Below are 21,531 nucleotides of genomic sequence, written 5' to 3'. Positions count from 1 at the left end.
CCTGCCTGGTGGTTCCATATTCAACATATTGTGTCCAATATATCCACTATCACTCCCTTGCACCTGTGCAAACTATCTCAGCCTTGCCTCTCTAACTTTGTTTTCAAACCACTCGACCTGAGCTGTCCCTCTGATGCACTCATTTCCAAAGCTTGGCCTCCTGTCTTTTCATTAGTGCCACTGTCTCTAAACCAAACATCTACCATCAGACCATCCTTTTCACTGTTGCTTCTATCCATCACAAATCACAGCTGACACTCATCTCCAGTCACTCCACCATGTCAATACGCTCTTCTTCACCTCCCGTGTACATGGTCTGATTTGGATAGCTGACCTCACCTATTTAAACTCATCCACTTTTATTATTTCTACTCCTTGTAGGGTCACTGTTACATCCGTCTCTCTCTCTCTCATTCACACATATGTATTCTGTCTTGCATGTACTACTTTTCATTCCTCTTCTCTCCAGAACATACCTCCACCTCTGCAGGCTCAGTTCCACCGTGCCACTACTCTCGCTACAAATTACAATCTCATCTGCAAACAATATAGTCCAAAGAGACTCCTGCCTGACTTCATCTATTAATCTGTCTATCACCAGTGCAACCGATCCGTGATGTATTCGCACCCCTAACTTGAACCCCTCTGTCCCTCCTCAATAATATGCTGATGATATCACAATGAAAGAAGCTGGTGTTGTTTCTGCTCTACATCACAGCACTCTAATCAAAAGAGACAACAGCTTGAAATCAAAGACAAAGCCGTTATCAATTAAACTGTAGCTGATGCCAAGCATCTTGATGAAACATTTTAGCAGCGCCAGCCTCATCTCTGATTATGAAATCAGACAGCTGGCCCAGTGATGGAAAGACGGTCAATGCTTTGTGTACGCGAATGTGAACGTGCATGAAAAATGTGTACAAAGGAGGTGCAGCGTGCAAAGGGCTCCAATCATGAAACCCAAGTATAGCTGGAGAGAGTTGTGACACACTACAGCCTCGGCCCAGCTGTCAGTGGTTTATCATGCGGCAGGGCGGAGAGGAGCAGCTCTGGTCCACTGCTGGGATTCAGGGGCCAGAAACACATTATCCAGAGTGATTTTTCAAAAGTGAACAAAAGCTCTACTCCTGTGAAAAGAGAGTTGTTACAGCAGCAACTGTAGCATCACAAACACTCAGATTCCCTGCTGTTTGTCAAAACAGTCCCATCGGGCGATTTCATGAGGCCAAAAATCACACAGGACACATCGCAGAGCATGAAAAGAAAGTGATATTTTATATTGTGACATAATAACGCAAAATAAATTCCTGAATAGTTTAATTTGACCTAAAGTTTATTTCCTTTTTGTTCTGCCCCTGTTATATTTATTTTAAGTATGACTCAATTTGTCTGGGGCCGTCCTAAAACCCGATGACACAAACTTTAACCCTTTTTTTCCACATAATGGGGATTTTCACCAGAGGAATCTCAGTTCTGCTAGACTGATAACCTAAGGCAGCAATGACGACACACATCATCATTCGGAGAACAAGCCTGGGCCTGAGGTTTCTATACTTTTGGGAATTTGCCTTTGCTTTGTTAACCTTGGCAACATACACTTTGGCAGCACATAAAGACAGAGAGAGCAAAATCATCAAACAGGGTTTCCCTTCTGTTTTCTAATGGGAAAATTAAAGCAGATCAGAATAAATCAGTAAGTTCCCTAGATGTTTAAGCAACAAATCACCCACATTCTTTGCTGTAATCAGCACAAACACCACAATGAAAAATAAATGTGACATTGTCATGGCTGCTCCAAATCATTATCTATCATTAATGGATTTGGTGTTCTCTTTTTCTGATGCATTTGAGGCAGCAGAATATGCCTTTTGGACTAAATATAGATTGTAAATACGGAGCTGTAATCTGCACTCAGGAGCAAAATGAACAGCAATAAAAAAAAGGAGGCACAGCACTAACAGACGGCCTGAAAGTGATCCAACAGACTTGGGCAAAGAAATCTGAACAAAAAAAAAAAAAGAGAATTCATTGGCTTATTCAGTGCCTAAATCATTTCAGAACAATGAAACCTCTTGAAACATATTTAGGCGTTCCTGCCTCGGAGAATTCTACTATCATCTTTTCATCATCAATAAAAGCATTTTAATCTTTTTTTTTTAAAGTATTTCGCTGGCTCAAGACTGCTAGATAACAGCGAATGTTTGATCCCCTCACAGATGAGCACAGGTTTTTCATCTGTTTGGTTAGTCGCAGCAGCTCTTTGCGGATATGCTTTCATTTAAGTCGTCTCTATGCTTCATACACACATTAAAGGAAAGCAAACTTGCACATACACCTCGTTATGCTGTGCTGAATAGAGAAGGCTGCTGCTGGGTGGTAAACATTGCAAATATAACTGCAATGCAGACTAGTGAGAAAATTATAACACAAAGTTAGCTGCTGACGACATAAGGGACGCAAATCACTCTCCAACTAAAATGATTAGTCTAAATCCATTCTGTAATTCAGTTTTTCAGCCCCAAAGTGCAGCAGCTGTGCTTCAGGAACAGCTCTGTAATCAAAGCCCAGATGTTTTATCAGTAAATGCTTTTTCCATAACAATAAAACGACTTCACCTATTTTATTGTCTGCAGCACAGCTGGACTGTGAAGAAAACCGAACACCCTGAAACCCCTTTAAACTATCACTACAACGAGACCAGCTATGTAATTTGCTGAAGCTTAAAGCATACTTTATGAATATGATTCATACCAGTGGTCCCAAGGACAGAGGAATGTTATACCCCACAAGAAAGTATAGAAGAGACAGTTTCATTAATAGCAGGCTAGAAACGCTGCAAAACTGCAGAGTCATCTCCTGTGCGGTGATGGGGATATTATAGCATATAGCTATACTAACCTCACAACTGCATGTGAGTGCATGTTCTACACTTACTTTTGTTGTACTCTAGCACGCAATGGGGAGTAAGATAATCCCCCCCCCCCCCAAGCCTGGAATTAGGAGGGGAGACAAAGAAGATGGAGTATGCACCCATTGTCACAAGAGATTACACACCGATAACATGGAAGTTATGTTGACAACATACATATCAGATGTTACTGCAGGTGAAAAATGGTTTGGAGGATTTATTAGGTCGAGGTATGCACGGTGACCTGAACTTATCTTGTTACACGAAGAAGAAATAACAAACAAAACACGCTTGTAGAGGTGGGCTCTGCAGACATGCACCCTATTGTCTCTTTCCATGTGAGAAAATGTGTTCCAGACAGAAAGTGATTCTATTTTTCTTTTCACTGCTGACCCATTTCACTAGAAATTATTGACTTACATACTCTATGCTTCTTACAGCGAACGAGTCTCATTAGTCAAATGAGGAAAACATGGACATTTTGTGCATGCCTGCAGAGTTTGACCTTAAAAATAAGTTTCTTTTCCCAAACTATTAATGATCTTTTGCTGCCTTTTTGTAGCTCACTTAAATAAAAATAAAAAATAAAAATGCACTGAGCGCCTGGAATAAAAAACAAAGAGTACTACATTGTGTCTGTCATTAAGAACATTTGTGAGGTTGACTGACTGGCTGGAAGCAGACAGGGAATCAGCTCCATAAACAACTGCCTGGGAATGCGAGGGCTCGTGTGTGCTCAGGTAAGCTCACCTGAATGCAACTGAATCCCTAGGAGACAAGGGGAGAGCTGTAGTCCATCAAAACACAACAATTAACTGAGTTAGAATAACAAGGGCAGCACACATACAGGCACACAGATACAACCCCCCCTCCGAAAAAAATCGACATTCCATTTGGGCAACAGTTTCTTCAAAACAGCAGACATCTCTACAAGTTAAAATGTGTGAATTTAGTCATTTGGAATGATTAATTTAAAGCTCTGACAAGGATGACAAAAAATTATACACAAGCATCACTGGTAACATTCATCCTGTGGTCTCCTTTTTGGCAAAAACACCTTAAATGCAGCTTTAAAAGCCAGCAGTATCAACTTTAAGATGCTAAAGAAATTCAAGAGGAAAATAAATCAGATTTAAAAAAAAATGCACAAATCATTTGTAGACCACTGCACATAAAATGCAGCATAATTTGGAAGTAAATTCAATATTATTCTGTTTTTTATACACTAACAGGATTAAAAGTTGTACTTTGTAAGAAACTCTATTCACTAATTAAAAATGCTAAGCACTTTGGGATGTGGCCCAGTTGTTTTTACTTGTAGTAAAAAGTCCATCTCCTCTCTTTATGTGGCCGAGTTAATCAAGTGAAACCGCCTAAATTGCACAAACATAATTAATCAAGGTAAACAAAATATCTGCCTGCTTAAAGCACAGGTCATTACTTTAGTCGATACTCTAATACAACTGTGCTACACAATGGATGAGAGCGAGTCAGGTCTAGCACAGTTTCACATTTGGGCTCTGAACTCACCATTTACAATTAGAAACATGTAGAAGTCAGAAAATACATTGTTGCAAAGAGGAACTGACGCTCTGGCAGCTCAGATTAAAATCCAACACTGTACCCTGGTTAACAAGACAACCCATCTATTAGGAAAACTATGATGTCAGCTTCTACAATTAAAGCAAGCTTGTGGTTAGAAGTGAGACTGCCATAAGTATTTAGATGGAGCACAATGAATGGCTTTACTTTTCCATTCATCCTCCTTTGTGAGAATACATGCCAGGAGTAAATTAGCGTACTGCCCTGTAATAAGTGCAGACAGTCACTTTATGTTTGGACTGACAATGGAACCAGAAGAAATCCTATAGGCCTTTGTGTGGTGTACTAAAACCCAATACATGACCTCACCTGGAAGAGGGAAAAACAGTAAATAAATAAATCCAATAGCTTTGCACATGTGCTGTTTAAACAATGACCAGCACGCTTAAGCACACAAATTATGGTAATCAGAAGTCAGCAGCAGGCGCATACTCGAAAATGTGACTACATTCACAGTTCGTCACAACTATTGGCATAAACCCGTGGAATCTCACTGAACAGCTGCAACATGAAAAGCAACTTTTCACACTCATAGCATTGCCAAGTGCATTTGGTAAATTTCCCAATGAACTTGAAGCGAGAAAGAGAATGTTTTCCACTGCTGAACATGACATAGTGCAGCTGTGTGCCAGTGTACGGCATTCAGCTCCTCCACAACACGGCTGTTCAAAGAGCTGCAGGCTCTGTCTAGGGATTTAGGGCAGCCACCAGCCCAGCTTAAATCTTATTAAAAAAAAAAATCTTCACTGATTGCCTCAAAAACTGCACTGCAGTACGTGGTGAGTCCTTATGGATCAGCCATCCAATGAGATCATTCATCAATTTGTTAAGCTCTTTAGGTGCCACTATAAAGTACAATTTTCATATCAAAGAATGACATTTTAGAGAGGTGCACTGTATCTGATAGTTGCCATTTTATGCTTTGTTTTGTTTGAGGACATAACTATGATTGAGGACGGAATAAGACAAAAGCTGTTTTGAAGTCTCGCAGTGAGCGCTGAAAGGAGTGAATCTAATTGCCAGTCTGGAAGATAAACTACCAGTGTGGGGATATGTGTGTCATCAAGCATCAAGCAAGGTACACAGAGAAAGAAAGTGACAAAGAGGAAGAGAGGCCCACAGAGATCCATTAAAACAAAACAAAAAAAGAAAGCCCAAGTGAGACAATAATAAGGGACTGAGCCCTCACTCAGCAACAAAAAAATCTGCATGGGCTCAACTGCTGATATTCAGTACCAGCTCCTGCATTTGAGTCATCTCTTATTAGCGCCCCATCCACCTGTTGAGATTGATTTTAACCTGTCAAATATCAAACCGAAGGCACGGAAAATGAGAAATGAGAATGGGAGCTCGCCGAGGTGCTTGTGGGAAAAGAGGGCCCCTATTAGAGCTGTCCTTTGTGCTCACTCATCACAGCTGAAGGATAGCAGAAAGGACACACTGTCAGGCACACTGCTTCTGCTAATCGGCAACACCGGCATGATTGCCTCAAACCATTCACAGAGCCTGCATCTGATTACATATCTACAGCTCTACTAATTAGTAACTGGCTAAATCAATCATTACTTTCTAAAAAATAATGAGCGACTACATTAGGTGCTAAAAGACTGACCTACCTATGGCATCATTTGCAGTAGGACAAACTAATGAATATACTAATAAATATTTGAATAAAATTTTAATAGGCGTAAAAGATCTAATATTCCTTTTTTCTCCGAAATGCTGGTGGAATGAAATTCACCAGAGCATAAACAAAAGCTACCCAGAAACAGTACATCTTTCCTTCTATTTCACTGCATGCCTGTTATCTCACTTACTTAAGCTGAAATAATGGAAATCTCTGCAATCTTTGCAGATGCCTTTTGATTTGTAATTCTGCCTAATTAGGCACATTGTTGAGTGGATTCAAGCCTTATCCTTCTTAGAGAAATCTGAATTTATTAAACAGCAACAGCGTGACAAATTCACTGTAACATCCTCAAAAGTGAGCGTGTCACAGACTCATTTCAAATTTAACGGCTATCACTCAATATAACTCCAAGAGTGGATGTTTAAATTGAGGAACTTACCGCTGTCCTCAATGGAGAAATGAAAGATGTCGTTTGTCGCGTTGTCCCCATCCCTCAGAATATAGCATATGCTCATGTCGTCAATTTCAGCTGAAAAAGAGCACATTTACATAAGTACAAGAAAAATCCTGCTCACAAAATTTTGCATCAGCTATTTGGCAAAAACAACTAACAAAATATGTTCAGTTTGTTCCTATCTACTTGTCAGTGTCTTTGTGCCTGTGTGCCTAAATGTGCACGCTGACAGCACCAGGGGAATCCGAGCAAAAAGAACTGCCTGAAAGGGCTGTAAACAAATAAGACTCTTGAATGATGCCGGACATTAAGACCAGCTTGACTCGTGGGATGCCATCACAGCAGTCTGTCTGCTTGCCATCTTGATAGCATGGTGCTAGACAAGCTTCCTTATAGCACTAAAAACTGCAAAGTTTCCACTTGCTGCGTTCAATATTTTATGTCAGAATATCTCCCTTCAAAGGGACAGATGCATACAAATGTGTAGCCTAAACTTTCAAATGCCCAGGAGATAGTGTCTTTATTTACTGTCTGTTTACTCTTGTGAGAACTCTTGAAATATTGAACAGGCCTCTAGGGGAAAGCATCTCACAGTGGCTTAGTAAATAAAAGCAGGGAATACGTGGATATTGACTGTGGCTGCTATCCTGATATTTACCATTACTAAGACACCCCTCTGGTCTGTTTGAAATGTAACTTCTGTACTGCACCATGTTATTTACAAAGCCAGTGATTTGCTGGGAGCTAGAATACCGCATCTCTCTCCCTCTGACATGTTTGCATCTTCACATTATTTATCATCACGTCTGTAATTCTCTTGTCTACTGTTATATTCCTCTGGTAAAGCACAAACCACCCTAAGTTTCCTCCAAAGTGAAATGTTTTAGGCACTGTTTGAAAAATGCTCTCCTCCAGAGCGAACTAGTCAGCCTGAGGCACTAGCATACTTCTTTCTGTAAACAGGCGCTCTCTAGAGTGAAAACAAAAAGTTTATGATTTTTAAGACCATTGGAGTAAGGCCATTTAAAAGTCTAAGTAAAAGCAGGGTAAGATTAAATTCACATCAGACTGCTCCGAATATTTTGAAAAGTCTTCTACGTGAGTTTTACTGCAGGAGATTGCAAATCCATCAGAATGTCACAGGACTGAAAAGTTTTAAAGAGCAGCCTTCTTACCTTGCGTGAAGCTGTTGATAGTTGCATTTCCTCTGGCGTGGTTGATAAGGTAGCCATGTTTTGGGGCTACAGTAATCCTAAAGGTCACAGAGTCCTGAATGCTGTCTCTGTCCTCTGCTTTCAGGGTCTTACTAGTGATCACAAAGCCCAAGTGGCCTGTCTCCAAAACCCGCAGTGTTGGAGCACCTTTATTAACCAGAATCTGTGGTACACCATTATCCACGGAGAGGATGGTAATCTTCATCATTTGAGGCTTTCGGGTCTCAAATACAGTATCGGGAAAGACATAGAAGTCTGTGTGAGTGCCATCGGTGACAGTGAAGGAGAAACTGTCCTCTGTACTCTCTGTGCCATCGTGCCTGTAGCTGATCAAGTTCTCATTCAAGTCCTGCTTTGTGAATGAGGTGACAGGCCGGGTGTTGTTAAAGAGCAGGCGACCATGAACTGGAATCTGAGTGACTGTGAATTTCAAGAGACGGTCAACGGTGTCCCTGTCTTCAACTGTTAGCTCAAAAGGTGTGATGAGTTTGTTTTCTCCCTCTGTCACTGCCAGACTGTGTACCGTCAGTACAGGCTTTTTATTATCCACATCAGCGATGGAGATGCGGAAAGTGCGGAACACGGGATTATAGCCATCAGTCACTTCAAATTCAAAGCTATCCATTTTCACTTCGTCATCCGATGTGTGAATGTAGTAGATTTTGTTGCCAGCCAGCTGGAGCTGTGTAAAGGATGAGATGGGCATCCCAGGTGTGTCTGTGCACTCCAGGTGTCCTCTGACTGGTGCCCGGGTGATTGTGAAAACTAAGTGTTCATCTGGGCTGTTGAGGTCACTGGTACTGAGGAGGTCTGTTGTCAAAGTAACCCTGCCACCCTCTTTAAGAGATACACCTTTACTGACCACATCAGGGAAAACCATGTCTATGCTGCCGATTGTAACATAGAAGTATCTGTCAATCAAAGGGTTGATGCCATCAGTCACATCAAACTTGATGAGGTCTCGAATTCCCTCTTGTCCATTGTGGATGTACACAATCAGACCCTGATCCACCTCGCTTTGTGTAATATTCATTCCAACTGTGATATTTTGCAACGTCCCTGAAGGCGTCGCTCTTTGCAAATACCCTTGACTGGGTCCGTATCGAATTATATATGTTAGCGTGCTATCCTCAGAGTCCAGATCAGTAGCTTTTAAAACATCGCTGTTAATGACTTTCACATCACCTATCTCTATTTCAAGGCCATCATTGATTGCCATCCTTGGGGTTTCGTCGTCCACAGGGATAATCATAACAATGACTGTTTTCTCCACACTGAACTTTCCATCTGTAAGAACAATATCAAAGCTGTCCTCTGTGGTCTCTGAGTCATCATGCTCATACACGTAGCTGGAGGCCTCCCTGATCTGATCCAAGGTAAAGTTAGACACAGGGACGGTGCCAGTAGTGAGCTGATTGAGAATAAATCCATGCTTGGGGGGTTTGGTGATGATGAATGTCAGCTGATCAGAGGGGAGATCAGCATCAGCACCATTCAGAATGGGAGTGTCAATAACTATGTTCATGCCCTCCATAACCACAAACTCTCTCATGTAAATCTCTGGCTTTTCATCATTAGAGGGGATTATGGAGATGGGGAAAAAGTGCCTTTCAGAGAAATTGATGCCATCAGAGCATCTGAATGTAAACCTGTCTTCTACTGGCTCGACTCCTTTGTGAATGCTTTGAACATAATAAATGTGATTCTGTTTGATGTCCTTGATGGTGAAAGCACTAATAGCTGTTCCAGACCTGGATTTCTCTGAGCCTGGGGCTGGGGAAATATTTTCCACATACCCTGAAGTCGGCTGTACGATGATTGTACATAGAAGGTCATCGCTGGGGGTGTCGACATCATCTGCGCTTATGTGGAGAATCTGAATGCCATGCTTCTCTCCCTCAACAACAGTGAACTGCGGCCCCACAAAGACCTCTGGAGCCTGGCTGTCCAGAGGAAGAATGGTGACATGCACTCTGACACCTGTGATCTTATTTCCTCCGACAGTCCACTCATCAGACATGTCTGTCAAAGTGAGATTGAAAAAGTCCTCCTTTGTGCTTGAGCCTATCTCCCCACTTGTGTGAGCATAGACCACAAAGCCATTAATAATATCAGCTTGGGTGAATGTGCCCGATGAAACACCTCTAACCAGGATTTCACCCAATGACGGCGGGTCTTCAACTATGAAGGTTAATCTGAGGTCATCTGTGTCCTCATCTCTTCCTTGAATGACATTACTTGTGATTTCTGTTGCTCCATTTTCCAGTACATCTATGTAGGAGCCAATTGTGCCAGCAGGAAGACTTATAGTTGGAGCCTCATCATCAATTGGCTTCACATTGATCTTTATAGTAATTGGGACTATGTGCACCCCATCGCTGACATCTATTTGTATGGAATCTACTGTTGATTCATCTCCATTATGAATGTATGAAATTAGGCCATTTGCAATATCCTCTAGACTGAAAGCATTTCCTTTGGTCATATCAATGAATGTAAACTGGACCTGACCATGCAGTGGTGGCTGAGTTAAGGTGAAGGTTATCTTTTTCTTTTCCGTGTCTGTGTCAGAGGTGTCCAGCTCAGCACTCGTAAGGATATGTCTGCCACGCTCAAGCACAGTAAATCCAGAGTTCTTTATTTGAGGCGGCTTGTTGTCCACAGGCTTTAAAAATATAGTGAAAACCCCTTCTACAGTATTCCCAGAAACATCCTCAACAGTGTATCTAAACTGCAAAACATGAGTGGTAATTCCAAGCTCAAGATCAGGTGGTTTGTAAGCTATTTTGTGGTGATTGATTTGAGCCTGAGTGAAAGTTGTGACTTCGGTGTTTGGATTTTCAGTCAATACCAAAGCTCCGAGTACAACAGGGCTGTTCTCATCTGTGTCTGTCGGTGGCTGCACGATTGTATATTTGAGATCACGATCGTCTGAATCGAGGTCAGTGTAACGGAGGAATTTCTTTCGGAAGTAAGTAAGCTGATACTCATGCACAGTCATTTGCAGCGTCGCCCCAGGGTACAGTTCAGGTGGAAGGTCGTCAACAGGGAGAATTTTGATGTCAAATGAGCTTTGACCTGATTGATTTGGTGGGTCATTGTCATCTTGAACCGTAAACACAAACTGATCCATGACTGTGCTGGTACTGTGAGGTCCAATGTGCTTGTAAAACAGTTTACCATCAGTAATATCCTGCTGCAGCCATTCAGTCACTACTTTCTCATACATTTCGTCCTCTGTATTAAACTTCCAGGTTGATGGGTCTTCTGGGGCCTCAGACTGACGCAGCATCACCTGTCCCAGTGTGGAAAAAGGAGGCTCGATTGTGAATTTAATTGTGGAATCTTCTGAGTCGATGTCTGCTGCACTGAGCATAAGCGAGGTGATAGGCATCATTTGGTTTTTGAATAAAACCAAACCAGTGTTGGCATTTATAATGGGAGGCTCGTCATCTGTCGGCACAACAGTAATAGGAAACAGAAACTCCACCTCATTTGTGCCATCTGTCATTCTGAAAACAATATTATCACTGTACGTGTCACTGCCATCATGTTGATAAATTACTACACCAGCATCAAGGTCAGCTGGGGTGAAAAATTTCCTCCTGGAGCCAAGAACAGTCAATTCACCATGCCTCAGGCCATCAATAACAGTCATTTTGACTTTCTCTAAATTATCCTCATCACTGATTTCCAGATTCTGTGAACTGGACAGAGGCCTGGACTGACCCTCATACAGCAATTGTCCAGTATTCCTAGTAACCACAGGGGCCAGCGTGTTCATAGGCTTTACAACAATCATGAAAGCAAAAGGATCTGACACAGCTCCCTCTCCATCCACAACCTCAAACTCAATCTGGAAAATCCTCTCAGTGTCCGAATCCACAGCAGGGGGCTTGTAGGCAATTTTCAGCTCTTTGAGGTCTCCTTGGTAAAATGAGGTTATTGGCAAATTCCTATCATCAGTGCTTACTATGTAGCCTTCCTCAAAGGACAGGGGAGATGTAATATTGAAGATTAATTCATCAGGATTAGACTCGACATCCTCTGCAGCCAGCATATCCGTGGTTATTGCTGTCATTACAAACTGATCTACTTCCATCATCATCATGGCAACAAAGCTGGGTTTAGGAGGTATGTTGTCTTCACCCTCTTTGATTCTGACCAGAATCTGGAAAAATTCCTGCTTGAGCAAATTGCCTTCTTTATCATGTAATTCCACAACCATCGGAATGTAATCTCTGTTAGGTGACTTCAAAGCGAAAGTGTGCTGATAACGGGTGTTCATTTTAATAAACTCATCACAGTCCACCATTGTTCCGAGGCTCTCTTCATCCACAAGTTTTCCATACCTGGGCAGCACATTGCCACTGGAGAGGGAAGCTATTTTGCACTGATGCGCACTTCTATCATAGGTGAATTCTAAAATTTTCTTATCGATGGGATTACTTGTGCCGAGCAGTTTTTCAACAGTGAGCGGCATGTTTTTCGTCAGCACCTCCAGCTGTGTAAAAATAACCTCCACCTCCATCATAAAAGGTATTATAATTGTATCCGCTTGCGTGTCGTACCTGAGTTGTAACCTCACTCTATCCTTCGGGGGACTCCGAGAGCCAAAGTGAGAATACTTCACGTCATTGGGACCAAATTCACACGGAAACTTTTTCGGAGACAGGTGTCCAGGCCTTTGAGACAAAGGATCGTTGTCTAGGACTGTTATGCTGCATCTATCACCGGGCTGAACTTGGATAACCAAATCGTTGATGGGATCAATGAAGACTGATCTCCCGAAAGGCACGCGTATCCCATTATTGGCAACCAATATCGTGTCTTCTGACAGCTCAGCCCTCAAAGCGTATGATAATCCATAGCTGTCAAAAACCTGTGCAACCACATCACCTGTCAGAAGAACTGCGAGCAGAATCAGAGCGGCGCCAGTCCCGTGCAGATGCGGGTGAATAATCCAAGCCATTTGTAGAGTGGAACTGCAGAGGAAACACCTTCAACTTTGTGCATGCAACCTTGTAAACCGCGTACCTCGGTTAAAGTTGCAAGAGTACAAAATCGGAGTTGGATAATATCACGCACCTGTGAGCACTGAGGTGCACCATTCTCTCACAGTAGCTGTGCACTGATAGTCCAAACTTCATACTCCTGCCTAGCTGGAGTAAGGAGAGCCACGCCCTCCACTCAGCCAATTGGTCGATATCTCTCCTCCGGAGCGCGTTAGCCAGGTTTTAAATGGACGTGGTTTGTGTCATTCTGGGTGGAAAAAGAATGTCGCGTCGGATAAACGCTCAGTTTCATTTAGTAAAAGAATGTGGTGCTATTTATGTATTAGACGTGACTTTGCGTATGTCCCCAGCAGAACTTGCAATAAGATATGTGAGCAAGTTACTTCGTTTAAACACGCCAAAAGCAGACTAGCGGTCTTTATTAAATATACATTCAAATATAGTTGAATTACTCCAAAATATCCACATTAATAAGGGAATGAGAAGTCCAGCTGTATCAATGTGAGTGCAGAAGAGCTTTGTCTCCCTCTCCTGGGTTGCGCTGGAGTGAATATGCTCTGCACGTCTTCATTACCCTCCAAACTCACATTTTTTAATACTCACTGTGTTTGTTTGTTTTTAATCCATTTCGGAAAATTTGGTCTATGATTATATTAATATCTCGTGCAATTTGCAATTTGCAGGATTAACTGTCTTAATGTTTTCTGTTTTATTTAAGAAGTCACTGTTTTTGTCACTAGAGATTCAAATTATGCCTTGAAGGCAGTCCTCAACTCTTTTTTTTTTTTTTTAACCCTGCTCACAATCCACTCCTAATGGGATCAAAAGTTCTATTTATGCAAATCATGTGGGAACATTGTCCTGCTTCTTGCTAGGGCAATCTAATCGCAGAGGTCCTCCAGATGTCAGGTGCTTTCCCCAGCAGAGCACTTTCCTCTGACAAGCTGACAAGCCCAGTCATGAACCTCTCTCTGTACCACTTACCTGGAGAACCAGTGTTGATGAAAAGAACACCCACAAAGATACTGCACTACACAGCAGGGCAGGACAGAATGACTGAATTTTATTCCAAGTAGGGTTGATTTTGGTGCCATGAGCACTGCTGCACAGTCAGATAAGAATTACAAATCTGGTAGATTAAGAAATTTGTCTGGTAGAATCAGACATACGTCCAAAGGGGAGTGTATGGAAAAGAAAAAAAAAGAAAAATCTTGAACACGTGTGGTATTTTACTGTTCTCACATTCAAAAAAGAGTTATAAAAATATGATCTTCTCGATCTATAAAGAAAAGAAAAGGAAAATATTTAAATTAAGTGAATGTCTCTATTTAAAAACAAACAAACAAAAAATTCATGATGTGATATTATAGTATATAGTATATCAGAAATCTGTTCACTATTTTTATTACAAATTATATCAGTAAGGAAGCTGACTAAATATTCACTGATAATTTATGGGACAGGGGTGGGATTAAATAAGTGTATACTTCTTCCCACTCCCTTTCAACATGTAAATTAATCAGAATGTTTTTTTTGTATGTAATTTGTATAGTATATTTTTTTTCTCTCATTTCTTTTCTAAATGTACTTGTATATTGTTCACATGTTGAAATAAATTACCAATCAATCAATCAATCAATCAATCAATCAATTAAAATGTCAGCAAGACAGATTTCTACAACACAGCCATGGTATTCATTGAGCCCACCTGCAGGAATAGCTGCTCATCTGTGTATATAGTATGTATACAGATACCTAAGATTCCCTGTAAATAGGCAGCAACTCTAGAGCTTTACAGTGCCTGGAAAAATCTGACTTCATTTGCGTTCCCTCTCTTTTGATCCCCTTTAGATGATTTTTCATTCCATCCACAAGCTTGTGGACGCACACATTGTGTCTGCACTTACCAATAGTTATGCATTAATGACACACAAACCATCTTGCAGCTGGCATGTGTTGAAATCAGTACACAGTAGCTGCCATAACAAACGTTGCACTTGAGTTGCACTGGACACTGTTGACAGGGTCCAATTATAAATCTAGCCCAGCAAACTGCAAGGCAAAGCTCCCAGTCCTTGACAGCTCCCAGTTACAAGAGAAAATGAAAAAGAAGATGAATAGGACTTTCTGACAGCAGCAATGGCAGAGAAGGTATTGGATCATATCCAAACCTTCAGGCTTATTTTGGGGAAGTTTGATGATATTCTGTCATATCACATTTATATCAAATTTATTGAAAATGACCAATCATTCTTAGTAGATAGAACTGTCAGTCCATGCAGCAACTGAAGACTGTAATCATGCTCCTGATGTGCAGAGGATTTATTGCTGGGTAGTAACACATGGCCCGGGACTGAGGTTTAAAAATTGCACTTCGGCTCAATTTCACATACCACTTGTGTTTATCGAAGTAGGAGCTGATTTCAGGTTGCTCAAGTTTTCACGCTGCTGACAGCTGACAACAAAAGTTTCCAGGCTCTTTGTTCGGGAGTTCGACTACTCTTTGTTTGTCGCTGTTAACACTCAAACCTTGGTTTACTTTGTTTCGAGACAACTTTGGTGACAGCTAACTACACTTTTACCAGCCGTCCAAAGACAGTGTCTATGTAGAACAAAAAGATACATATATTTACACTAGGTGGATCATATATCCAAAAATGCCATGTTTTTGCTTGTTGTTTACTGAAAACCTAGCTTCCAGTTTCCTCTCAGCTGGATGCCCTCCCAACAGGCTAAATACTGGAAGACTTGTATTCCCTCCTGTCAGAAACAACACTGTTATTTTAACCATTTTCACAGAGATATACATCATGTAAGGTGCCTTGAGCTCTGAGAAGTGACATCAAGTCAACCTGATACTTGGATAATGAGGCGCTGCAGGATGGACCATCTGTGCCTTCAGCCTGAGCTCAAATCTGGAGCCAAACAGACTCTTCACATTGTTTTGTTATGTGTGTATTCTGTCATTATTAACATTAACCACTATGTCTGGCATTAACATCATTTGAGATTTATACCCTTTAAATGTGGGTGGAATGCAACTGTTAAAAAAGCAATATTGTAATTAATAGACCACACAATGCATTAATTAAATCGAAATTAATTAAGCCGCTTCCCTTTCTCCCTTGTGCTCTTGATAAACGTCTCTTTTGGCACTACTGTGTTTGCTTCAGAGTTCATAAGTGACTCTGTTCCAACAATTGCCTTGACTTATCAGGACTATTTTTGCTGGTGGTCATTCCCTAGAGACAATGCAACCCTGGACTCAGTGATCTCATTAGGGCTATTTTAGCTCATCATTTCTCTGTAACACTGAGTTGAACCTCTAAGCTGAAAAGATGCCAGCTTCTCTGCCCTTCCCTATAAAAGTAAATAGTATAACCCACAAAAGCACGATGCACAGCCTACCAGCAGCCAAATCCATCTTCTCTCATTTATTTTACTCTTGGGATACTAAAGAACAAAAAGGCAGCTGATCTAGTGAAGTGTAATCATATTCTTTATTTGCACTCCCAAATCCCCAGGTGTCTGTGAACCCATGAATTAAGACTATAAAATATGGCCCTAGCACACATACTGCTTGCAAAACAAGTCAAGTATATTTATGGCATTCTTTTAAATAAATAGCTACAATGCAAAGTACTTTGCAAAAATCCAGGGATAATCAACAGATAGAACCAATTTTATGAACTGAGACATAATTTTATGTGCATGTGGAGCTACCTTCGTGTGTATAAAATATAGGTTGGCCACATTATGTTGACTTCCACTTAAATCAGGAAAACTGCAGACTATAGCATTTTAGCCTTAGCAGGTTGGATACATGGGTGGAAAAGTGGTGCCAGTGTGACTGATGTATTTGTAGAAGAACGTCATTCTCCACCGATTTCAGAATGAAGTTTGTTGAGCAATAAAACAATTCAGAAAATTAAAGAATTATGAATGAGATCATCATTTATTAATTGTGTAATGAAAAAACAGACTTTAAATTTTCTTTTAGTCAATAGCAGTGTTTATATTTTGTCTTTTTTAAAATTATAGCTATTCGTGGATGTTGATTTTTAATGAAACATGGTATTTCAGGTGACTTCAGAAAAAAATTGCATAAAAGTTGAAATTTAAGTTGAAGATGTTTGCAAATGAGGCAAATCAAGAAAGAAAAATTGTACTTTTTATTAATGATCATAACCAGGTTTGTCTATGGGGCAGGAAAAAAAATCTAGTTCAGCAATGCAGTTGGTTCATTAACCAGTAATATGTCAAAAAATGTGCAAAAAATCATGCAAAGAACCTGGAATAAGGAATAAGGGATAGTGGCTGAAAAATATATGCATGAGAAAAATAAGAAATGGGAAAAGGAATGAATAAAACAATCAGATGAATCACGAAAAAAAACGGATATAGTATTGTTAGTGGTCATGTTAGGATAAGTGTAAATGACAATATGTATGCAGTGTGGTGTGGGGAATCCTTGGCCTATGGAAAAGTCTGATGGCATGTGGCCCAGTGGAAAACATCTGGTCTGGAACATGTGAACCAACAGAGTAAAAGAAACAGAGCTTGGATTAATAATAAAATGTCTGATCTGAGTTCACAAGTCTCCAATCTACAATAAAACCATTTCCTCTATGTGCTGCTAATTGTTTGATGTAGTTGCCCTCTTGTAAGTAACCATTTTATAATGAGATTTTAATCAAGTGTGATGTGTAACTCTGTGTTACAAATCCTCCACAGTGCAACAATGCTAAAGCAATTGAGGGGCACCAGGTTACTGTCAAAACTGCCTTCATTATGGCTTGGCTTGATATAGTGCCAGTTAAGGACACAAGCACATTTACCCATTCATCTGTAACTGAAAACTGTGTGCAGTCTTTTATGTGTTATTAAAACTCAAAATTATGGGCTTCCTGTAGAGATGTGGTCGCCTACAGGTCAAAGGTTACATCAGTTAATCGGATTGCTGCCGGATACCCCACAGGCCTTCCTACTCTTGATGAGTTTTCAAGCTACGAGGCACTTAACATTTATGCCCACCGTGTGGGCTGAACTCGTTTATGCTGCACAAGAAGAAAGAGAAATGAGATTTCAGCTGGTGAGAGTCACTGCGTGACTTCTGCACATCATTTTGTCATGAGCGGAAAAAGTTGAGCAGAGTAATCGGTGTGGGAAATTACAAATTTTAGTTCATGATCTTCTGCACTGATTTTATTTTATTTTATTAAGTGCCAGATCTTTTTTAAAGTGGACCAAACACTTCATTTTAGGCAGTCTTTTAAGGTTGTTAAACTTTTCAGTTTCCACTTTATGATGAGCTAAATGTGTTTTCCCTCTCGTCTCTGTTTGATCTAAGTTGGGGACTAAATCGGCGATACCATCAGGACGAAACAGAGAGCAATCACTAGATGCTCGTGAAAAAGCTGCATACACAGCACATGTGGAGATAATAACAATTTAACTCTGTCTGCATTCCAATGTTGTGATTGTTGTGATATGATCCAGATTAATCTATTTTAGAAACCGAACTAAGCACATTTTTGTTTTATTTACTCTGACATAATGACATTTACTGCCTTAGAGTGAGAGCACATATGTAGATGCCTATTGTTCCAATATGCTGGGGAATGTCTCAAATATTTCTAAGTCCCCCTGCCAAGCTGTAATTGACTTAATCTTTCCATTAGCCCCTAGTTGCCAAAGCCAGCTGTCATCTGTTAAAGTTAACTGCTGTAACAAGGTGCTTTTCATGCTTTCTGGTAGATGTGAAGACTCAAGGGGGATTTTTAACCCCCTGACCGCCGGCACAGCACACAAACACACATACTCATGCATACCTCCTCATGCGTACCTGTATGTTCCCTGCTGACAGCTCTTATAAGCAGCAGCACACAAACTGACAAATTCTTCATTTTTTTCAGGTTATGGGGCACCGCTGATCTCATTGAGCTTGTTAATACTCCTGTAGACAGAAATAAACAGAACCTTTAACCTACACGCATCATCACTTCTCCACAGGTAGCAAACAGAGATAACAAGTCCCTGCAGCTTGCTAGGAGACAAAACCACATATGTAGAATGAGAGAAAGCAGAACTGTTTCTTATATTTCCTTAAATTATTTGAACATGCAAAATTAGCTTACAAAATATAAATTATTACAAAGTTGAATATATATATATGCGTGAATACATGTCTATTTACTTCACTGCCACTACCAGAAGATGGCAACATCACATTATACAGTAAAGCGTACAGTATTGCATCAGAAATATATTATTGTGTGACAGCATGATACAGTGTTAAGAAACACAGACAAAAAAGTCTTATTCTAGTGCAGAACTGATACAAAAATGTAGTTTATTTTTAAGTCTTGATGAATTAAAATTAAGCTGAACAAGGCAATTACAACTTACTATGTTTTACAGCACAATTTCATCCACGTGCATACAGTGAAAACGTACATGCATGGATCTTTCAATAATTAGATGGGAACCGTGCTACAATGAAATTTTCAGACGTGTTCGTTTTGGTTCAGCTTGTCAGTCACGCTATTTTCCATAGTTGTGTTTTCTCACTACTGAAAGACTGCCGGGCTTAATTAGTTCAAGATCTCAACAAATGACTTTGAACTTCTATTGCTAGCTTGACTATTGCATCAGTGTTCAATTTTAGAAGCAGGGTCAGAACCTGGCCAATACATACCACATCTAATTGACAGAAGCTGGACTGCAATGCCAAATGAGTTCTACACCCACAGGCACAGCAAATGCCCTGAGGTCCTGTTAAAAGTGAGCATATATAACGCACAATAATGGGAAACGGTGTATACTTTGTTTATTTCAGTTTTTCTTTTATTTAATCATTTATTTTTGTTCTTATTTAATTCAGTCATGACTTTTAAACAGACTGAGGAAACGTCCACCAAATAGTGACTGACTAATGTGAGGTAGAAGGAGGGCTTATATATGTCTGGTCTTCTGTACCAGGCAAAGTTCAGTCAGTTTATCAAGTAATGACTAAATAGAAGCAGGGTCAAAACCTGGTCATACAGTAGCTTTCTCATTAAAGCAACCAACAACAAAATCAACAACTGTAACCCTTAAAACAGATACAAAAAATCTATTGATATATTGTTAATACATTTGTCTTGAATGATGAAAGCACAATTTATCATAGTGGTACAATTTCACAGTGATACAGCAATGTGTGTATCAATATTCCTGACATACTTAATACAATCTCATAACTTTAGAAATATCTGCTGATGGCTGGTGCACCAGAAACCTGATCAAAAGTTTACTACTGAGACCTTTTTTTGTAAGTGCACGGCAGTTCTTGTTATTAATTATGTGCAGATTAAACACATAAATCCCAGGTGCTGGCACAGAAAATAAGAGTCATTGCATACTTGAGAAAAGTGAAAATAGTAATCAACAAGCCGAACTGGGTCGCAGGAGTCTGAGAGGAACAACAAACATCATTAACAAACGTTTGACCTAGAATTTCTAACTCTCATTGAACGTTCTCCTCTTAAGGAAGTTCCTTAAGTTAAGGAAGTCTTAAGGAAGCCTTTCTGTAATTCACTGGTTGGAAACTGTCTTAAAATGATCTTGTAAGTAAATTCAGTGCTTAAAAATTTGACCACAAGTCAGTGAAAGGCTTACATCAGATTTACCCTAAATTGCAATTTTAGTAATTACCAAAATCATTTTTTATATTTCTGTTATGCTTAATCCATCAGTATCCACAAGCACTTTCATCAAAATGATTAAAGAGCTTGCTAATGATATTTTCAATGAATTTCAATGAACTTTCAAATTCACTGCTTTACAAAAACAAATACAAAACAGTAAAGCACATTAAGATTTTGTAAAAACTACCAAGTGAAACTTATTTACTTGCATTCCTGAACAAATAAATTAGTCAAATACATTTGGCAGATTTCTAAAATATTTGTGTTTTCTTGTTTTAATGACAAGTGGTCTAATACATTTGTTGGACACTGTATATACATATGAATAAAAATAAAAAACTGTAGTAGCCTGGTAGCCTGGTGGCGTAAAAAAAAGAAAGAAAGAAAGAAAGAAAGAAAGAAAGAAAGAAAGAAAGAAAGAAAGAAAGAAAGAAAGAAAGAAAGAAAGAAAAACATTATTTAAGAGGTCATTAGGATTTCTTAAGAGAAGGCAACATCCCTCTGCCCTCTAGTGGCAAATGCATTAAGTGACTTGGTGAGGGTTGTTTAACTCTAAATCACAATTTCTATCCAGTAAAATCCCACATAATTAAAGGGTGTGGCTTATAAATTTAAAAGAATGTACATCTGGGCACCAGGTGAGCAGGCGCCTATATGCCTAAGTGCAGCCCAGGTTTGAGTCTGTGACCTGCTGCATATCTTCCTCTGTTCTCTCGCCCCCTTTTCCTGTCTACTCATGTTTGACTATCAAATAAAAGCAAAATGTCCTAAAATAAATCTAAAAAGATGTGGGCCCATTTCACTTATGTGCTTGCAAACACTGCCAAGAAGAACATTCATAGGCTTCCGTTTTGTTTAGCGTTAGTGATAAAAGAAATTGGGATAATAGTTTCCAATACCAAGCTTTACATTTTTATGATGTTGATAGTTTTTTCTTTGAATATGGTATTGGGCTCATGTCTCTTAAACGTCTCTGATTATGAGCTTGCCCTCAAAACCAGGTGTCCAGGTCTGTGACTT

The 21,531-nt window shown here is 40.0% G+C and overlaps 1 protein-coding gene across 1 annotated transcript in view; it reads right to left on the bottom strand.

Moving 5' to 3' along the window:
• LOC146694423 (FRAS1-related extracellular matrix protein 2-like) overlaps positions 1 to 12,809 on the bottom strand; it is a 50,668-nt gene extending 37,859 nt beyond the window's left edge. The window contains exons 1-2 of the mRNA XM_085430585.1: positions 7,770 to 12,809; positions 6,580 to 6,669 (exon numbers count right to left, since the gene is read on the bottom strand). Of these exons, the coding sequence (XP_085286711.1) occupies positions 6,580 to 6,669; positions 7,770 to 12,780 (5,101 nt within the window). The 5' untranslated portion in view covers positions 12,781 to 12,809. The remainder of the gene's footprint in view (positions 1 to 6,579; positions 6,670 to 7,769) is intronic.
• Between the last annotated feature and the right edge of the window lie 8,722 nt (positions 12,810 to 21,531).

The sequence above is a fragment of the Copadichromis virginalis genome, linkage group LG14, assembly GCF_057382275.1.
Source record: "Copadichromis virginalis isolate Kocher_CV1m ecotype Utaka linkage group LG14, C_Virginalis_male_GT1.1, whole genome shotgun sequence".
NCBI lineage: Eukaryota > Metazoa > Chordata > Actinopteri > Cichliformes > Cichlidae > Copadichromis > Copadichromis virginalis.
The sequence above is the reverse complement of the archived record's forward strand: the minus strand, read 5'-3'. Positions and strand labels throughout refer to the sequence as shown.